A 21,919-nucleotide genomic window follows, 5' to 3' on the forward strand; every position below is an offset into this window, starting at 1 on the left:
TAGCTATATCAATTGTTGTGTAGTAATATCTCACTGTTTTTTGATTTGCATTTCCCTAGTGGCTAATGATTTTGAACATGTTTTCATCCACTTATTTACCATATTTATATTCTACTCAGTGAAATATTTATTCACGTGTCTTCTGTCCATTTTATATTTGAATTGCTTGGTTTTAACTGTTGATTTTGGGAGTTCTTTATATATTCTAGACATTAGTTCTTTATTGGACATGTGGTTCAAAAATATTTTCTCCAAGTCTGTGGCCTGTCTTTTCAACCTTTTCATATAGTTTTCACAAAGCAAAAGTTTTAATTTTGATGAAGTCCAAGTTAGCATTTTTTCCTTTTATGAATCATGTTTTAGTCTTAAGCCAAAAAAGTATGTGCCTGCATTTATATCCCAAATATTTTCTTCCATGGTTTTCTAAAAGCTTTACAGGTTTACATCTTACATTTAGGTCCATAATGTGTTTTGAGTTAGCTTTTGTATAAGTGAAAAGTTTAGGTTAAGATTTTCTGTTTGTCTGTTTTGTGTATGAATATCCAAATGCCCCAAGACCATTTGTTGAAAGATTGATTTATATTTTGAAAAATCCATTCTAACTATTGTGTGGAGAGTAGAGTGTAGGAATAGGAATAGGCTGATTAGTTAAGAAACTTTTTCATTTTTATAGGTAGGAGATTATGGTGAATTGGACTGAGGTGATAGGAGAGGAAAGAGGGAGAACTAAATGCAGAGTATTTGGAGCTATAGAGTTAATAATACTTGCTGATGAATTCGATGTGCAGGTAAGAAAAGAAGAACAGAATCAAAGATGATTCTAAGTTTTTAACATGAAAACCTGAGCATATGGTGATTATATTTACAAAATTAGTGGAAACTGAAAGAAGGCTTGGGGGTTGAGGCAGAATCAAAAGTTCTGTTTTGTCCATATTCTGTTAGACATCTGAGTGGAGATGTCAAGTAGGTTGCTGGAGTAATGTGATTGGCATTCAATGGCAAGATTAGGCTGAAGATACACATTTGGGGAGTCATCAGCATGGATGACATTACTTAGAGAGAAAGTCTAAATAGAGAAGAGAAAATCTGCAATTATTATTTTGGATCAAGAAATATTTATATATGTACAGATTTCCTAAAAGTGAACAAGTTAACTGCAAATCTAATTTTAATTGTTTATACTTGATATGAATCTGTGATTAGAACATGTTAATATATTTTACTGCATACATTTACTATTTAAAATATTATTAAGGATCTAACTGAAATGATAACAGAACTCAGGTTAGAATCTTGTGCCTCATTGCACCTATACAAGAACCTTGTGCCTCATTGCACCTGTAATAAAATAATCCAGGGAAATAAAAGGCCTCAGCTTGTCATCAATAATAGTTTGTCTTTCAAGGATAGCCTCCATGAAATAAGCAAAATATATTGAAACAAATTACCACTGGCCAAACATTATAAGTTTCTTTTACCTCAATAACTAGGATTCTAAGTGAAAGCATCCCTCAAAATTCTAGTAAACTCTCACATTTTCTCCATTCCAAAAAAATCCTGAGTGGATTAGTTCTGGATATAGCAAAAGATTCAATTCTGTTTTGGAGTGGATCAAAGCTTATTTCTGGGAATCCTTAGTCAGAGATACCAGTGGATTCCTATAGATTAACAGAAAGTTGGTTCAAGAATGACTAAGCAATTGAAACTGAAGAAGAGTTTACCTAAACATATTGATGTGACTACACAGAGAGCTCTATAATGAGCACCAACTATTGCAAAAAATGTACAAAAGACCATAGCATTTTAAATGTAGATTTGTAGAGTATAGGCTTGTATAAATATTAACTGAAAGTCATAAACTGAGACATGGAAAATGCTAGTAAAACTAATCTCTTTACTTTCTTTTAAAAGCAAACCAAAATCCCTCTGTTTGGGCTAGATGCTGTAAAATTATGCTGTTAAGTGGTTGAAGGAAAATTACAAAACATAATAGAAAGTACTGTACAAGTACTTTGGAGTTTGAGAAGCCTTAGATTTGACATTCAGCTTTTTTTGTATACATTTTGTAGCCCTGAGATAGTTACTTATATACCTGAATCAATTTTCCCTGTAAATTCACAATGATTATGCATGTTCCCACATGAATTTAGAAAGTATAAAATGAAATTAAATAAATTATGTGTCTGGTATTATAGTAGGTATGTCTTAAAATACAATACCCTTTTAAAATTTGTTTTACTTCTATCTGCTCTCTCAAAAAGTATTACTTCTTTACAAAAGAAGTGTAATTCACAGAAAAAATTAGTTATCAGATGCATATGTATAAGAAAGGAGACTATTTAATGAATTTATATCTCCATTTCACATAAATTATCTCTCAGAATTAATGAAAGAACTCATAGATGATGGCACCAAATGATAATTAGCACTTGAATGATAATCATTGAGGAATCATGGTTAATGTAGATCGGGGATAATAAAGGTAGTTCCCATTTCCAAAGATTGAAAGAATAATTAGGGTTGGATCATGATACAAAGAGCTGGTGTATCTATGTCTGGGTTACACAATAATTCTGAGAAACAGAATTTCTTTGACCATGGTGTTAACACATCTACAGTGCAGGGCTAAGCCACATACTTTAAACAAAAGACATGTAAACCTCCATATGGTAGTCTGTTCAAATTCTATGAAGATTTCACCTACTAATAATAGTAGGTGGGAACATTTATTTAGGAATAATGAGCTGGATGTGAAAGAACTTGGGCTTGTGAAAGCATCCTGTGTGTTATCATTGTTGTGCAAATATGCAAAGATGACTTCCAGTCAGCATTAGGGAGCACATGATTATCCCCTTGCTGTGTTGGACATTGCTCATTTCTTCTTTTATTTTTTTTCTAGTCCCTAGGAGACATGATCTGGATAAATAAACTGCATTGATCTACATATAAAGTTCTTCCTAAGAATCTGGCCTTTAACCTTGGCCTTATTTGTACAGCACTCAAATCAACTGACCTAGGAAATTACAGGCGTCATTGAATATTGCTCACAGGATTTACAGCATTTTCCTATACAGGGCTGTAGGAAACTCCATGTTTAATACCACGTTACTACTCATGAGCAAGACTCTAGCCAGATGTTAGGGATTTGAGTCTTCCTTCATCACTTACTAGCTGTGTGACCTATGCAAACTGCTTAACTGCTGATTGCCTCAATTTCCCCATCAGTAAAATGCAGACAATAAGAGTACCTACTTCATGAAGTTCTACGAGGATTAAATGAGTTAAAATTTGTAGACAACTGAAAACCATACATTACACCTCCAAATAAATGCTTGTGAAATAAATATTTAATTAAAATAAGACTGTTAACTGACTTAGAGCTGGTCTGTTGAAGAAAGCCAGTTTCATTTATAATTGGGAATGAAAGATCAAATATAATCTATTCAATGCTTAGAATAGCATAAAAGTGTCATAGACATATACTATTTACTCATATCTATGAATGTTTAAAAGAAAATGTGTCCATAATTATAATATTAAAATCTTGTAAGAGCCACAGTATAATGTGACCTTGTTTTAATTAACAATGTAATGTTAGAGCTTAATAACTCTCTCTCACTGATAGAAAATGTGATGTAGATTTCACAAAGAGCATTAAGAGCCATGTGTCTTCTCTGTCACATTGTAATAATGGTAATAATGTTAGAACACATTTGTCTAGCATTATAACTTTGCAGAAACCAACCGATCTTTCACTTAATCTTTATAATGGTCCTTGGTGGTAGATAGTGATGAAGCAGGAGACAACCAAATGCTTAAGCAAATAGGCAAGGGTCCCCAGAGAACCTCCGACCCACCCAGGTCATTATGCACAGGGGACTTGCCTAAACGTGCCCATGGTGCAAAATTCCACCCCTTAACATATGTGCAGTAAGGGAAATAAATCAGTGTGGAGTGGCTCAGACTAAGGACCCACATATGCACTGGAAGAATGGGGTGGAGCCACTGGAAATTCACTCCCTATGCAAGGGAGGAGCCTGGCCTCTTCAACTTGTGTATGGTGGCCTGGTATTCAATTTGTGAGGTGGAAATCTACATGCAGAACCCCTCTCTTTGTTGAGAGCTTTCCTTTCACTTAATAAATCCTGCCTTCTTCACCTTTCAATGTGTCCATGTACCTAGTTTTCCTTGGTTGTGAGACAATGGCCACAGGTATGCTCACATGACAGATGGGTGAATGGCAGCTCCCTGCCCCACTCTCCTTTCCAGCAGGGGAGCATAGCCATGTCTGCCAAATGTGCATATGGCACCCAATGGCCACACAGGGCAGGACTGAGCCACAGCCACTGTCCAGGCCGCAGGATGGCCTTGGGCCGGGCTCCATGCAGCCAGCTGGCCCGTGTTCCCCACCATGTATTCACGGAGTCTTTCCATTCCCTATCCCCCAGCTGAGGCGTCCAATTCGGTTGGATAGCAATTAAAAGTTTCTCTCCCTGTTGGAAAAATCCATTTGCATAGGAATAAGAGGTTTTTTCCCCCAGGCATCTTCTCCACCAGCACTTACGCTGTTTTTATTTCTTCACCCTGTCAGGAGTTAACTTTTATGCTAGAGAATTTCTCTTGAAAGGTATCTTATTAGACCAGTACCCCAATTCACAGGACACCATTTTTCTCTTCCTTATTTCAGAAGGACCCAATCCCACAGCTTCACTTTAGCACTTGGCTTGTTGATAAGGAGTCAACAGCCAGTCTGGTGAGGGACACCTGGGACTTGAGTCCATGCACCCCCTGGGGCAGTTCTTTATTCTCAAACTCAATTCCAAGATTTGAGTCAAAGCCCCAGGAAAGAAAACTGGATCTGAGGGATCCAGAGGCAGATGACAATGAAGGTTAAAAGGCACAGTGCAGGTGAGCACGACTAATTCTTGCCAATTAAGCCAAGCCTCCTGTTTCATGGATAGAGGTCATGTTAGTAACCACGGCTTAAATGAAGTGCAGGGAACTCAAAAGCTACTGACAGCAGGGACAAAGTCAGTGCATGAGTCAAAATGGATAATCCCACCCACTAGGCCCCGTTAGCATGGGTGAAAGCTGCATTGGCACCCATGGGTGGCACCCTGTCAAGATCTCTGGGACCTGGGGCTATAAGGACAGAAGAAGAAAAGAGGGTTTTTTCCTTCTTTCCCTCATGAACCGTGGCATTTTCTAGGAAAAGAAAGGAACCAGGGACACCTTGCTCCCCTCTTTCTAGATGAGGGGACATTAATCTTCAATCTTTACCCCTTTCAAATGCATCCTGAAATCTGGGACTCCTTTGAAAACAAACACCACATTTTTTCCTTTTTCCTCCTCTGTCCTCTCTTTACAGATGGGTAATTGTGTCCCCGTACTATAGGACACTCCCCTTGGACACATTCTTCACACTGAGAAAAGTTAACTTCCCAAACCTTAAACTGGTTGGTCTTAAGCTGTAGCCAATCTGGTGTGCATTGCATGTCTTAATTGAGGCTTGTTGGTGTCATTTGTTGAGGCTGCTTTTGATCAAGTTCAAAAGCCAAAAATATTGGCCACTTGGGATGGCTAAAGTCAGGTAATAAGGGATTTAAAGGGAGTTTTTTAAAGAGTGCTCAGCTTAATTAAAAATGGATATCCAAGTTATAGGTATATTTTAAAGATCTTTATGTTTTTTCTCTTCTTGGACTTCGTTTTGCTGGAAAAAGTTGTCTTGTTTTTTTTTCCTCAGTCAACTGAATTACTTTTCTCCACTTTGTCTTGCCACTCTTAATGCACCCATGAGAGGCCCTAAGGTAGTTTCTGATGGCCTGACACTCCTTGGGAAAAACAGAAAAGGTACCACAGATTCCATTTTGGGAGAAATATCTATTTTCCTTATTGAACTCCAGGAGTTAGAGGTGAGTAAGTCCCTCTCAAAGTCTGTTTTGATCTTCCAGCTATACCTGTTTATTAGGCCCTAGAAACTACATGTTTTCCTAGCCCTGCTCTTAAAGGGCAACACCCAGAGGCCAATAAACTAATTAGAAGACTAGCACACTAAAAATATTATAACTACTGGATCTTCTTCTATTTGTGTAGTTATATCTGTGTTGTGTGTGATGTCTATAAAAAATGAGCTCTAAGTAATTGGCTTAAAGAAAAATATTTTTTTGAAGGAAAAGTAAAAGCTGTAACGCCTTTCAGTTCATGTGACTTTAATCTTTGAGAAATAAAAAGTCTTAAAGATTGTTGGTAAAACACAGATGTCATTAAAATGTAAATACGTAGTCTAAATTATGCAGGTTAGATACTAGGTTTGCTAAATGTTTTAAGATTGTAAACTGCTTCTTTGGTCTTTGAAAATTGTTCGACTTGCCTACCTTACAACTTGGTAAGGCTTGAGGACATATGGAATTAACCACACCCTTAACTATGGTTGTAGGAGTCAAACTTTACTAATGCGTAGTGTATAATTAAAACAACTTACTAGATTTTACATTAAAATTAAAAATTATTAGGAGGTACTATTATAACATGTAATTCAGATCACTGAAAATAGATTTACATGCCAGGTGTGTAAGAAAATTAAAATGTATTTTTTAGTAAAAGATTATATAAAGGCATGGAAATGTAAATTTTTGCCTAGGGTTAAAAGTTTGTTTTGAATTACATAAGATAAAACTAAAAGTTTAAACAAGTTGTGGAACGTTTCTAAAATTTAATCTTATAAAAGAAATTCTGTGTGGACATTGGCTAAAGTTAAAAGGATATTATTTTCTGTGAACTGAACATTGGAACAAAAGCACAGCAGGTTTTCTTAGAGAACTGATCTGCTCTTTCACAAAATTTATAAAGGGTTAGAAAAGTTTATAAGAATCTCATCTCATGGTCAAATTGGTTAAGATTAAATAGAATTTTCTATAAGGTTTCATAAAAAAGTTGGAGTTGACATTAATAATAAACTAATGCAAGGGTGAAATTTGACTTTCTCTCCATTGTACAAGATTTTCATGTAATAGTAAAGGATAATGAAAATATTTCACTTGCCTGGCAGATAGACTGCCAAGGAAAACAAAAAGAAGACAGGAGACAAATTGTTTGAAAAGCTGTCTTCCCTCATAATGAGTAAAGGTTTTTGGCCTTGTTTTAAAATGTCTGAGTCATCATTTTGGCAAAATAAATAACATGGTAATCTGGAATTATATTTCATAATATCAAGTGTTTTATACCTCAGACATATGTAACGGGCTTCCAAAAATCAAACTTCAGTTTCAAGTTTGTCTTTCCTGAGTCCTAGCTTTTGAATGCTACAGAGGGCCCCTAGAGCATCCAGAAGAGAAGTAAACAGGATTATCTGAGATGTTTAGGTACATGGGATTGCCAAAATGATTTTTAATCTTCTTCAGATTATATTTTAGTGAATAATGTTATGTTTCAAAATTATATAGGATTTCTAAAACTCTCATGTCTGAGTATATGCTATCAATCGTAATTAAGTTGTTAAGTTGTTATAAACCACATAACCAAATTTCTTTGTCAGTTGTGTTTCTAACTGTAACTACCCTGGACATTTTGTTATTCACAGATAATTGTTGTCTTGTTTTAATTCTCTTCAAAAGATGGTTTATAATCATCTATAGAACTTTGACAGGTGCTCTCAAATGCAGCTTTCTGATAACTTTGGAGATTGTGGCTTTGGAATAAAGAAAAAACAAACATAGAGGACTCCTGAAGAGCTGAAATGTTCCTGAATATCAAGCAGAATAATAATGAAATGGATGGAATTAATAAACAACTGAAGTAATCTTTTTTTTAACTTTTGCTTAAAACATTGCTGATCCTCGTTTTGTTTCTTGGAGTGAAGGAAATTTTTATGTTGAGCTACTTACAGTCTTTAATAATTGAGTAAGGTAAACTCTGTGAACAAAATTTGGAGCATGTTTGTCTCTCTGCCTGATTCTTCTAGAATCTGTAGACTATCTTTGAGTATTCTTCACTTATAGCAATATGGTTATTTGTATAAGTGCAGTAAGAGTCAATTTTCTTTTGCAACAGGATGCAATTGGAGAAACTGGTTGCTTTACCAAGGCTTTGACTGGAAGGGTATGCTTCATTTTAAGGAATCAAGTTTGACTTGCAGAGCTGATAAAAGCCCCTTGGGAAAACGGGCCTCATACCTTATCTACACAGTCCCTGTGCAGAGTTCCTAACCTGTGATGAATAAAGAATGCCACTTTCTAACAGGACCAGGAACCCCACCTTCTTGGAACTTCAAGAAGAGAGGAATTCACCCAACTCATAGTATTTGAGGGTACACACCCATGGTTGGGCTCGGCTTTAAAAAGTCCTACATGACATTCCTTGTGGAACAGTTTTATCAAAGCAAATTTTAAAAGCCTATATAAAAATAATTATTCTTGATGCACTTTATGCAAATAATCAGGCCAAGTATAAGACTAAAGTTTATTTTGCAAACAACACAGTCCTATTATGATTTGTTTTTAACAAAAATGAGGACTAGAGAGAGAAATTATGTTTCAAAACTTGTCATATATTTGTCATTAAATTCTAGACTCATTAGTTGTGTTTAAGTTTTTTGCCTACTTTTTATACTAACCCTGCTTATTCCCATGAACCCACTAGCTATCTCCGTCTGCAGCTCAGAAGAAACAAAAAGGGATGGGTAATATAAAAATCTGAATCAATATTCTAGTTCTGGGCAATTATCCTGCAAATCCTCCCAGGTGATAGGAATAAATAGGGTGCCCATAACCCAGAGGTTTCTTTGTTTGGGAAAATAGGACCAAGGGAACTAGCCAAAGTCAAGCTCCATGCACCCAAATCTTAGTAGGCATAACTATAGCCACCAGTTATCTGGTTGTGTAGGCATCCTCCAGAATTTTTAGCTGTTCTTACCCCCCTCCTTGTTTAGTTTTGATCCATGTCTTCTAATAACTTAGTTTGTCTCTTCTTGCCTTCAGGCCATCAAACTCCAAATGATCATGTAACCATAGCTTCAAATGATGGCCCTTTTTTTACCAGGGATCCTTAGATAGGCCTCTGATGGATATCTGACTGCCATTTTCTCAAAACAGTGTCCCTTGTCAGCAGCAAGTGGTCAGGATCAGTCTTCCTCCTTTTCCTTATCTTTATTCTAATGGTAGTTAAATGTACTTCTTTAGAGGAGGGAATGATAGAGGTAGGAGATAGCCAAATGCCTAAACAAATAGGGAAGGGTCCCCGGAGAATCTCCAATCCACTGATGTCATTGTGAACAGGGGCTTGCCTAAACATGCCCCCAGTGAAAAATTCCATCCCTTAACACATGTGCAGTAAGGGAAATCAGTCAATGTGCAGTGGTTCAGACTAACGGCCCGCATGCCCACTGGAAGAATGAGGTGGAGCCACCATCATTCCTTATGCAGGAGAGGAGCCTGGCCTCTTCAACTTGTGTGTAGTAGCCTGGTATTCAATTTGTGAGGTGAAAACTTACATGCAGGACCCCTCTCTTTGTTGGGAGCTTTCTTTTTGCTTATAAATTCTGCCCTCCTTATCTTTCAGTGTGTCCATGTGCGTATTTTTTCCTCATTGTGAGACAAGAACCCAGATTTAGCTTAACTAAGGAGCAAAAATCCTACATCGATAGAACAGATATTATTATTTATAATTCACAGATCAGAAAACTAAGGCCCAAAGAATTTAAGTAATTTGTGTGCCTAGGGTCACAATGTATCAGCTCAGGGCTCACGTCTCCTAAAGTGCCTTCAGATAGTGCCTAAATCACGAGTCAAAACTTCTGTCATTCTCTTTCTCTGCATTCCTTTGAAAGAAAGCAGGAAGCAAATCCCTCTTTCAAAATGAGGAAGCTCAGAGGTGTTCTGTTTACAGTCATGCAAGATGGGCACCATACAACTCTAGTTAGTGTCATGCACATAATGGCCTATGTAAACAGTGCTTCCTGGGTTTTTGTACAGGGCACATCCTGCACATCCACATGAGCAATATATGAAGCAACTACTTTCACTCATCCAAATGCCTAAGTCAGAAGCAGGAAGCAGCAGCAGCAACAGAATTGACATCCTGATTTCCATTTCATTGTGTGGTTTCACAGTAAAGAAAGGAAAAAAAGAGGAAATCAAACAAAAGTAACTTTTAGAGAAAATCTGTCACTCATGTTAAATTTTCTCTTACTTGAAATTCACCCTGTGTATATTCAATTGAATAGAATGACATTTGATTGAACTGACTGGGAAAGAAACTGACAAGATACATCCGGATTCAGGCTCTCAAATTTGGTTTATTGTTTAGTGCAGCAACCCCTGAAATTAAATGAACACATACAGGAGACTCATCATAATGCTATCTGTGGAATCCTGTTATAAGGAAACAGTGCTATTACAAAGTCCTCCCACAGTTAAACTCCCAAGATGGACTTGATATTCTGCAAAATAGCACAATGGATTTAAGTGAGACTGGAGCTTACTTTTCCCTTTTTTTTTTTTTTACTTAAATTAGAAATCTTGTAATTGGATTTTTAAAAAGCTCCTTGTGAAGTAATTATGTGTAATCTATTTTCAAGTATTCTTTCTGAGTAAACCTATAAGAGATGGAAAGAGATATCTCATACCTTTCCTTTCTTAACTGCCACACAGTTCTCTTTGAAACTAGTTCCAATAATGAGCCATTTAAAATAGAAAATGGGCCTTTTTAGCTTTTGAAAACTTAATGGGAATCACGAGATAAGAAAAGGGGGCCTAATGTTTAGCCAGAGGTAAAATGTAGAGGGTTAAATGAGTTTCACATAGTATCATTAGAAATGCTATCAGAAATCATTAAGCCAACAAAATCTTAAGCATCTATTAGTGTTTAGATATAATGACAACATACATATGTAGCTGTCATGACAAAACAGCAAATAATTAAAAAAATTAATTTTGTAAGAGTTACCACAGAGGCAATTCACATACACACAAAAGCATTGAATATAAAAGGTGACCACTGCTGGGGACATTTATAGTAAAATACTTGAAATGACTGACAGTGAAATAGCACTGAAATAGATTGTTTGTGTACTCCAGAAGAAAACATTTTAAAATGTAATTTCAGTGTGTTTCCTAATGCTTTCAAAGTAGAAAAAAAAATGTTTTCCATAAGAGTTCACCAACATACACTGACAACAGTGATTAGATAATATCCTTCTGCCATTTAACAACACAGAAATTATGAGGAGTCATTTAATCCCTCAGATTGTTTAGCTGTGACACTTTTGATGTACAGTACAAGAGATTTAACTATCAGCCAGAAAACAAAAAGATTAACGTGACATTTGCACAGCAAATCACAATCACCATCATGCTCCATTTGCCAGACTATTCTCTAACAGTTGATATTCAGCATCTCTAAGTAAGGATAAGTTAGTCAATCAATAAAAATCAAACTCAGGTACTACCAAGTGTGTCTATGTAGTGTACATTAAATCCTGCAATGATTCCTCTAATAAGCAATGTCTTGGTTGCTTGCTGCATCCCAGGCACTATTACACCACAAGATAACTGAGAGGAAGAGATTAGGCTTGCAGAAGTTAGAAAGACATCTAACAAATAAGCAGTTACAAAGGAAAGCAACAGGAGTGTGGCAGCTAAGTCTGTCTATGGGGGTCAGGAGAGACTTGGCAGATGCAAGCACTGTGAAAGAAAGCCATGGCATATTTCTCTCTGTCTCAAATCATTTCACCAAAAAAAGAGGATTTGGAAATGGATTCCAGATAATCACCTCATTGGCAAGTTTCAATCAATGTAAAATATTTTCAATTCACACTATTAAATGTCAGTCTCTCATATACATATACACATACACACACACACACAGACACATATACATACACATATATATGAATATATATTGAAATTAAATATTTAGTACCACTTACTCTTTGTTGAACCCTGATTTAAGTCCCTTTGGGGAGTTCGGCTTTGGGAAAACTTTCCTTCAAAACAATCTCACCAACAGTAATATTGTAATAATATCTCAATGTTCATTCACTTAATGTTATGGTGGGAATATTAATTACTCAAGAGATTTTGATAATTTAAATTTAATTATATGAATAGAGAAAGGCCAGGGGAAGAAGCGGTAAAGTCCAACCTCAGAGACAAATGAGAGGTTTGTAGGAGAACAGTGCATTTAAAGAACTATATAAAAGGACTTGGGTGTGATGGTTTAGTAGCACAGGCACAATGTATATGAAGAAGTGGACAGAGGCAAGATAATGGAATGCCATTTATGTTTGATACAGAGTATAGGTTCCATATGAGGATAATGGGGAGCCATGAAAGAATTTTAAATTGAGGTATATAAAAATCACATTAGGCCTAAGAACATTTTTCAGATAAAAAAGCAAATTATGTATTTAAAGGGAATGAAACTAGCATAAAATCACTACTGGTAAGTAATTGGAAAAAAAAAGATCCAATTCTTCATCTTTTTCAATATCTAAGCTTGCAGTGTGACTTTGCAGCAACTTCCATTAAGAAGTGGAGTCTCTCCACTTCAGGAATATGAGCTGGCCCTGCTTTAAAAGACAGAATGTGGCCAAAGTAATGGTGTGCCAGTTCTGAACCTGCACCTCCTGATATTCATTTTGTCAGAACCCTGCTTTTGCTATGAGAACATGCCATACTAGCTTGCTGGAGGATCAGACGCCACTTGGTTCTCAAGCCAAGTTCTTCCAGCTAAGACCATCCTAGACCAGTTTTCAGCCAGATACTCTCAATACATTTGAGAAAATCTAGACAAACTCAGCAGAACTGCCTGTACAACCACAGATACGAATACATACAGGGGTGAGTCCAGCCAAGACCAGCAGAACCTCCTAGCTGATCCACAAACTGGGGAGCAATCATAGATGCTTATTGCTTTATGCCATCATGTTTTGGGGTGGCATGTAGCAGTAGGTAACTGCTATACCACCTTAACAAATCTTCCCTGATCCATTATGGGTAAACATAAAGATAGAAAATTATACTTCCAAATGAAAATCAAACATAAACCCTTAGAATACAAACCAATTGTGTCTTTCTTCTGAAAAATACTCAGGCAATACTGAGGTTCCTAATTATTAATATGATCTACCCTTATCAAAACAGCAAGCTTCTTTTTGGAGCATGTTCCTCCCTATTCTTCACAATCTCCCCATTTCACTTTCAGCCAATTCTCTCTCCAGTGCTGCCATGCAATTCCAGTGCTTCATGGAATTTTTCTGAAGATTCTTAAGCTAAGTTGCTAAAAATTCAGTTTATTATCCCTCCCAGAAGTGTTATCATTTGAAAGAAAGGTAAACCTTACCACTTATATTTTATTCACAGCATCTAAAACAGTTTTTGGTGCAGAGTAGAAACACAAAAATATTTGTTAATGAATTAATGTATCTTTCTCCCTTATTACTCTTCCCTGTTAAAACTGCTCTCCACTTTCAAAACTATTTCTAGTCTCTTTACTCCTCCCTAGATTCATAAACATTAGTCTATTTTACTTGCCCTCTGAGTCATGCTAAACCCTATATAGTATACTATAGCATGCTATAGCATGTATACTAACTCTCTGCCTTTGACCACTACAGATGTTAAAATCCTGGCTCTGCTACTGACTACATGTGACACTAGGGAAATTACCTATCCTTTCTATGCCCCAATTTTCTTATTACAAAATGGTAATAAAAATATTGCCTGTCTCGAATAAGAGTAAATTAAATAATATATGTAAAATACACAGAAAGAACTTGTGACAGAGTTAAGTACTCAAAAGAGGCTAGCCATTTTTTAAATCTTGCCTATCTTCTTACAAAGATGATGCCAGCTATTCATTTTCACCCTTACTCTGTCCAGATTGCAACACTGATGGACAGTGACACATCTCTACCCATTAAATGCTCTATATTGTGCCTTTACTATCTTTTGAGCTCTCAATACCTAGAATCACCAAAGTTTGTTTCTGATATTTTTTGCTCTCATTGGGAAGAGCAGAAAACCCAGGTCTATCCCTTCTAAGCTCAACAGATAAATCTTGTCTTCTGAAGACCTGTGTATGTCATTCTCTCAGCCCACAGGCCCTTAAGCATTATTTCCCTTGGCCCCACTTTTGAATTTCTCTCTAGTTTCTCTCATCCTTGTTCATTTATCTCATTGAACAGAAGTATATATTCCTTCTCACACTAACACTTCCATTTAATATTCTCATCATCACCTATTTCTTCTTCCTCCAGGATGTTGATCTATTCCCTTTTTAAATCAATTTCTCTTTCTCCACTGACTGTTTGCCCTTGGCCAATAAACTCTTCTGGCCTCTCCTATTTTCACTTAGTCTGCCACTAAGATTACTCATTTGCTTTCCTTTCAGCTACACAATTCTTAAAAATAGATGATTTAAATATAACACCTGCACACGTTTCTCTCTTATTTAGCACATGTACCAGCTGGCCCCAAACCCTTTTATGTCATATATGATATGAATATATCATTTTCCATCAACATGATTTTTATGCAACGGAAGAGCAAACAACTGTCATACCTTTGCAATGAAAGAACCACCATTTAATAAATAGTTACCATTAGATTCTGCGCTAAGCTCCTTGAATGTATTAACTCATCGAATCTTCACAACAATCCTATAAGGTAGACAATGAAAGCATTTCCATTTTACGAATAAATAAGGATGCTGAACTTAATTTTTTCTCATTTATCTGTTTATGATCTTGGAGCTACAACTTAACTAAACCTCAGTAGCTCAGGCACAAACTTAATCACCTATGTGCTAATCATTACTCTGATGATTGCTCTTTGACCCATGAGCTATCATACTACGAACACTACTCTGTTGAAGGTCACCAAAGGCCTAACTCAAAGTGCTTCTTCCCTGTTCTAACCCCATAAGATTTCCTATGGAACTTCTTCCTTATTCTGCATACATTACGTATTGCTTTCCATCTAAATATGGATACCCCTTCCTTCATGGATTACTGTATTTTACTCCTACACTTTTATCTCTGTTTTCCCTGCCTTCTCTTTTGCAGAATAGACACACATACTGTTATTTCTCTTGTATTAAGAAAGTTACATTCCTTTTAAATTCTGCTTCATTGGTGTAGCCACTACCCTACTTTTCTTTTTCACTTCCCATTGAAAAAGAAGTCTATATGTCCTAGTTCCACTTTCAAATTTCCCATTCACTTCCCAACCCACTGAATCTCAATTCTACAAGCATTCCATTGAAACTGCTCTTTCCAAGGCCGACAATAATCTCTAATTACAAATCCAATAAAACCTGTTCAGTTCTTATCTAACATGATCTGTCTAAATGTTTCATTGGCACCTTAAACTCAATACTTAAAAAATGAACTCATTGTTTTCGCCACCTGCCTCTCACCCTGCTTTAGCTCCAAGTTTTTCTCTCATGTTTAGCTTAATTTCTATTATTCCATTTTAGTAGGCTCAGGACCTCCTGTAGTATTCTTCCTCATCTTCCTTTCATTCATTAATCATTTCACCTATCTCATTTCAACGTTGGCAAAAACCTTCATTAGAGACTCTTAATTCTGGATGCATGCTAGAATCACCTGGGGAACTGTTTTAGCAATACCTACGCACAGACCCTAATCCCAGACCAATTTAGAGAATCTCAGAGAGTTAGTTGGGCATAGACATATTCTAAGGCTTCTCAAGTAATTGAAATTGCAACCAGGATTGAGAGTCATGTTTCATATTTTCGTCAGTCATATAGTCCAAACTCAGACTCTCAACAGCTCTCTCCTAGATTATTTTAATCCTTTCTAATTTCTTTGCATGCCCACAACCTCTCTTCTTTGAGATTTTCAAACACATTTTTGCTAAAATCTGTAAAATACAGCTTTAAGGAACATGCCTTGCCCTGCCATGTTCACATAACTTCTAGAATAAAATTTAATTTCTTTGCATAACAAATAAGCTCATCCAGGAAAATGCTTAAGGTATAGTGCAGACCATTTAGCAACTTGCAATATATTGGAGAAAAACAAATACAAAAAATCAAAATAAATACAAAATTCTCATAAATCTTCTATGTACCCACTTTCCCATTGGTTAGCATGGTGCCATAAAAACAGAGGGCATGGAGAAAACATCTTTTGAAATAATTTGAAAGACCATTTTTAAGACTAAGCTTCAGTTAACCCCAAAATTCAATCTGGGTAAACATGCTTGTGCCTAGTAGGAATTCAATAATTGTCAGTTAATTGTCATATAATTGTACTACTTTTCCCAAACTCACACAGTGCAAATCAAAGCAATGAGAAAGAAATCTGCAAGAAATCTAAATATACTTATTTCAATGTCTTCTTCCCAAAGCATTATATATACAAAACAAGGACAGAAAGGAAGGGAGGGAGTGAGGGAAGGAAAGGTAGGAAGGAAAAAAAAAAGACCCTTACTTTGATAGAAATAGTAACGTTCTACCATGAGTGCTCTATTTGGGTAGCAGGGACAGAAGATACTCAGTATATGTCTCTCACAACTTTTCACTTTCTCTAAGCATTGTGTCTGGTATCATCCTAATTCTTCCCATCAAATTAGTGAGTCAAAGTGAGAAAGGACTGGATAATGAACAAATACAATTTGATTGCTTTGTTTCTTTGCATATATTGCCCTTTCATATGGATGCATTATCTATGAATTGAGAAAATGATAAAAACTTTGAAAAGATCAAGTCTCAATCACTCAATTAATTACTATGCTATTAGCAATTATTATCGAAAGTCACAGTTGAATAGTATAGCATTGGTTGTAAATAGTGCAAGTATTGTTGAGGGAAATAAGAACAAAATAAAAATTTCTTTTTATTTTAATCATAGATGCAAATTCTCAGATATCTTCCTACCATTAATAACAATAGCATATTTGAAATCACTTATAGTACATGCTGATGTTAAAACTGGAAGTTTCTATTGTGTTAAGGCAACAAGAGTATATAAAAAATAAAGTAAAATAAAGCTATAGGATATTATTCCAAAAATAGAGGACTTCAAAAGAATTATCACAAATCAGTTACTCATTGGACCATACTCTCATACTGTAATCTCACCCATGTTCCAGGATATTACAATGGATGGATACCAAGATAAGGATTACACACACACACACACACACACACACACACACATACACACACACACACACACTCATGTGACAACTGGTGAGATCTGAATTAGGTCTGTATTGAGTTAATAGTATTACATCAATGTCAATTTCCTGGTTTTGACAATGTTATATGATTTTGTAAAATGTTGTCACTGGGTAAGATGGGGAAAGTTTTCAAAGAAACCCTCTGTGCTCTTTCTTGTAGCTTCCTGTGAGTCTGAATCTACTTAAAAATAAAAAGCTTAAACATTTTTTTAAAGGTTAAATTATAGTCATATTTGTGATTTTAATCTTAACACATATTTTGAAAGATAAATAGGTGATTATCTTTAACAATTTTCATAAAATACATTTTACATATTGCTAGCAAATTATGCCAGTTGTACTCACAGCCAAAATGGGCAAGTAGCACAAGTGTTAAGCATATCTATTTCAACTGTATCCTAGCAAAGAAGCATTCATATATTGGAACCTTGTGTAAATGGCAAGATTTGGGCCATGGACCTTTTATTAATAAAAAAAAAAAAGAAAAAAAAGGATTGAAGAATCTTATGCTCATCTTCCCCAGGAATTCAGAGTTTTCCCCCCTGGATAATAAGCTGAAAATGCTTTAAAAATAAAACAGCAGAAAACAGATCTATAAATGAATTTATGAAAGACAGTTCATTTTATATCCCAATTTATTCACCCTCAGGGCTTTTCTGAATAGTCCACAACAATATAACTCTACTGGGATAATCTAGTTAGTATATTTGAAATTCCACCGGTAATTTTTTCTATTATGAATGCATGTATTACAGCTTGTATATAATACAGAGTTTCCAGTGTTGATTTAAAGAACATAGTTTAAAAATGAGAAGCATGATCTAATAATCTCAAATCTCCAAACAAACCTAGGAGCAAATTCATATATTTTCAAAAAGTATAGCTTTTCAGGCTTGGTTACAAAAGAAATTAATGATATTCTAATTGATGCAGAAATTCCAGGACAACATTTTTTTTAATATAATTTTATATAGTCTTGAGCCATTGTGAAAATCCACTCAAAGCCATCTAATTCATTTTATGCATGATTAAAATGGAGGCAGAAAGTCGTTTCATTCCATGAACTTATGAGACAGTGGATTTTAGTTCAATGTGAGATGTATACTTTTCAGATCTTATTTTTAACCAATTTTACATTTTTAGTTGCTCTTGCCAGGAAAGTGTCTGAGTAGTGTATTGGTCTTTGAATATTGTCACAAACTAATAGACCAAAGTTCCCCAGGATATATGGGCCTCCATCCTGGAAACCAACGTATGTCTAACTGACCATACCAGTGAGTTTTTAGAATACAAGATATTTCCATACCTTCTTCCATACCACCTTCCATGATGGAAATTCTAACAGGACAATTTATGAAGCATCTTCTGAGTAGTCTAAAATGAGTAAAACACAGAAATCCCTCTCTTTGCATTCCTTCAAACTATAGGTTTACACAATATTGTTATAGAATGGCTACACAATTTTCTTTCTTCTCTCCCTTCATATCACAAATGAAATAAAACAAATGTAGTATAAAATTATACATTCTATAACTTAGGGGAAAAAAAGTACATACATGTTTAAGGCCTTTAAATATTTATGACTTTCCTGTAGAACCAAAACCACAAATGTTAAAATGGCTACAAAAATGTCACAAAATATTGGCCTAACAAATTGTTTGAATAGGAAAACTGTAAGCAAATATTTATAAATTTGAGACTGAGGAAAATGAACAATTTCTTCTATCAACAGATTGAACAAATATATAAGCATTCAAACAGTCATTGGGATCAAGCAAAAGAAAGTCTTTTAAAATGAGATAGGACAGTTTTTTTAAAAAATACTAGAAGAAATCTAAGTGAATAAAATTCAAGCTAAGCAATCAGAAACTCACATGCATCCCTGTCAATTTTGTTGAAACTGAAGGCTACCCAGTAACTTGACTGCTCACTGCTGATTTCTGTGAAGGGAATAAGTAAACATAAAAAATTAAAGAAAAGTTCACTTATAAAAAAAAAAAAAAAAAAAAGGGAGAGTGCTCTAGAGGTACAAAGTATTATATAATGAAAATGGTAATCCAGTTCTAAGTACTACATATTTGACAAAGAGCTTCAGGAGGGTGTTGTTAGCCTTAGGGAAATATGTCAGCTTGTCTATACATTCTTATATGATTGATTTATTCAGATAATCTATTACTTGCCAATGTTATTACCAATGGATACATATTTCCATTCCTTTAACAAAAGCAACTTTAAGATGTTAAAACATGTAGGCTTTCTGAGCTCCAAGATTAGGATATAAATAAAATTGTCTCAGTCTACACCATGCCAAAGGAAAAGTTCTCAAAGGAAATGTCATTAAAGCCATGTGTAGTCCCACTAGCAAATGAACACATCCAGGACAGAAGGACAGTGCACTTGGGATACAGCTTGCAGAAACAAGAAAAGCAGTCACATCTGGAGCCGGTAACTCAAAAGGTGACTGTCTCTGACATCACCCTGAAAAAAACAACTCTTCACCAGCTCCGCAGACAGTGACTTCAAATTCTTTTAACAATTTACAAGTGGAACACAGTTCAAATCAGCTGAAATCTTCATGACATAGAAGTTCATGTCTGACTTTTAAAAAGTCTTGATTTCAAGAAGAGGCCATGAAATCCCTTGGAAATAGACTCTTGAGCGCCTCTTTCAAGTGGTATAAAAATCTTCAAGATCACCTCAGGAGTTAATTTTCTATGCGTATGTTCAATGTCATCAGCCTTGAGGATCACTTGATTTCTCCTGGGTTAATGAGTTACCTACAAAGGAAGAAGAAAATATAGTCAACATTTCATAACATACCGATAATCTTGAAACTAAACACAATTAAAAATCAATTGGTAACTCAAAATGCTGGTGTTTGCTATTCAAATACATTGCTTCATTTTAAAGGACTACCAGATGCAGGTATTTCCACCATATAAAAATATACCTTTTTTCTCATTATCATCTCACAATATTTTTAGAGTCACTTGCACAATTATCCAAATGAATACAACTGTGGCTAGAATTATCCCAACTGGTGACAACAATATCCCTCTCAGACCCAGAGAGTGATTCTGGAATCCTTGTTTTTTTGCATAGGCTTGGTGGCCATAGCCTAAATATCATAAACACATCATACTAGGCCTCAGTGAAGAAAGACCTTTGTTCCCAACAAAATAGCCACATGGTATTCTCAAAAAGCCCTTGGGGATTGGCTCCATGGAGTTCATTTCTGAAACAGTTTAAAAATTGAGGGCTTATTTGAGTCAATTATATTTTGAAAAAAATCTGTTTATGGGGACAAAATATGTGGGGAGAGAAACAATAAGGAATAGAAAAATGTTGTACCAAATGTTAAAGGTGCCCCAAATTTTTCATAAAATTGGTAAGAACATACTATTAATGCTATTTTAAGAATCACTCAGAAACATTCATACTAACTTCACACCTACCAAAGTCCAAAGACCATTTGTATACAGGAAAAAAGAATAATAAACAGATAGAATACCTGATACATATATACATACATATCTATATATGCATAAATACAGAGGAAAACACACAGAGAGAGGAAGAAGGAGAGAGGGAGAGGAGGGAGGGAGAAGGAGGGGAGAGGAAAAAAGATTTTGAAAGAGAAGGAGAGGATAGAGGGAGAAAGAGGGGAGAGGAAAAGAGATTATTGACACAGAAGAAATCGAGAGATTTCTTCTGTGTCAATAAATTTCTAATTCTACTCTAATATCAGGCAGGGTATTTAGAGAATTACCTAACAGTTCTTTTCTAGGAATGGCTAAAATGAAAAGCGATTTTAAAAAATTATTGTTGAAACTTTGATTTTATTCTGTTAAGTGACATTGTTACTTGTCCTTTGAAAAACATTACAAAAGTCTTTGGTTTCATTGCTTTCTGATCAATTATAAAAAAATGAATATATTAAACAAAATAATAAGCTAGTTCTAGACTTTGCTATGGTTGGTCTCAAATTATATTACCAAAGGGAGATGCCACAAAAGGCAGAAATGTGTTTTCATGTATGGAGACAGTCATCTTATTTCTGTCTCAGTGGTCTGCTAGCACTCCCAAGGAAGGAGTTCTTTGCCTATGTATCTGAAGTATCTTACTCCCCAACCATGGAAGAAGTTGAACCGAGGATGGAGGGTTGGAAACACATGAAGAGCCTACTGAATCTCTGAGACTCTGGGAGCAGGACATATCTTAGGCGTAGCAGTGATCTCATTATCAATTATCAATCTGCCTGCCATTCAGGAGTCATCATATACAATTTCTGTGAAGAACTTCCAAATTGAGTATGAACGTGGACCATATTTTCAAAACTAATGCTGAAAAGACAAGAAAAGAGAGAGGAAGATATATGTGTGTGTGTGTGTAAAAGACGGAGAGAGGAAATTGAGAGAGAATAAATGGTTTAGCCTCTGCTGCGGCTCGGTGCAGCCACATGGAGAAATATGGCAGAAATGAACTGGATGAACATGGTGCCATGACTCTATGATAGCAAGAGACATGTCCTCTTGATCCACTTCAAGCTCAGGTTCTAAGTAATCTATTAGTGAGTGTAATAGATGCATTCCTATATCTTCATTTCAAGCTAAATATTTGACTCTACTGGTTTATATAAAGTAGAGAAATGATCCTCTCAACTATTTATATATTAAAACTTTATTCTTATATAATTTTGAAAATAAACATCTAAA

The 21,919-nt window shown here is 35.5% G+C and overlaps 1 protein-coding gene across 2 annotated transcripts in view; it reads right to left on the reverse strand.

The window, feature by feature from the left end:
• Positions 1-17,807: 17,807 nt before the first annotated feature.
• The window catches only part of TAFA2 (TAFA chemokine like family member 2), a 180,233-nt gene continuing 176,121 nt past the window's right edge, over positions 17,808-21,919 (reverse strand). Inside the window, exon 4 of one of the 2 annotated variants that reach the window (XM_017868887.1) lies at positions 17,808-19,981. In XM_017868887.1, coding sequence (XP_017724376.1) covers positions 19,970-19,981 — 12 coding nt within the window. In that variant the 3' untranslated portion in view covers positions 17,808-19,969. The remainder of the gene's footprint in view (positions 19,982-21,919) is intronic. The other variant, XR_001884848.1, reaches the window with a different exon arrangement.

Source organism: Rhinopithecus bieti, unplaced genomic scaffold (assembly GCF_001698545.2).
Source record: "Rhinopithecus bieti isolate Rb0 unplaced genomic scaffold, ASM169854v2 scaffold_764, whole genome shotgun sequence".
Taxonomy (NCBI): Eukaryota; Metazoa; Chordata; class Mammalia; order Primates; family Cercopithecidae; genus Rhinopithecus; species Rhinopithecus bieti.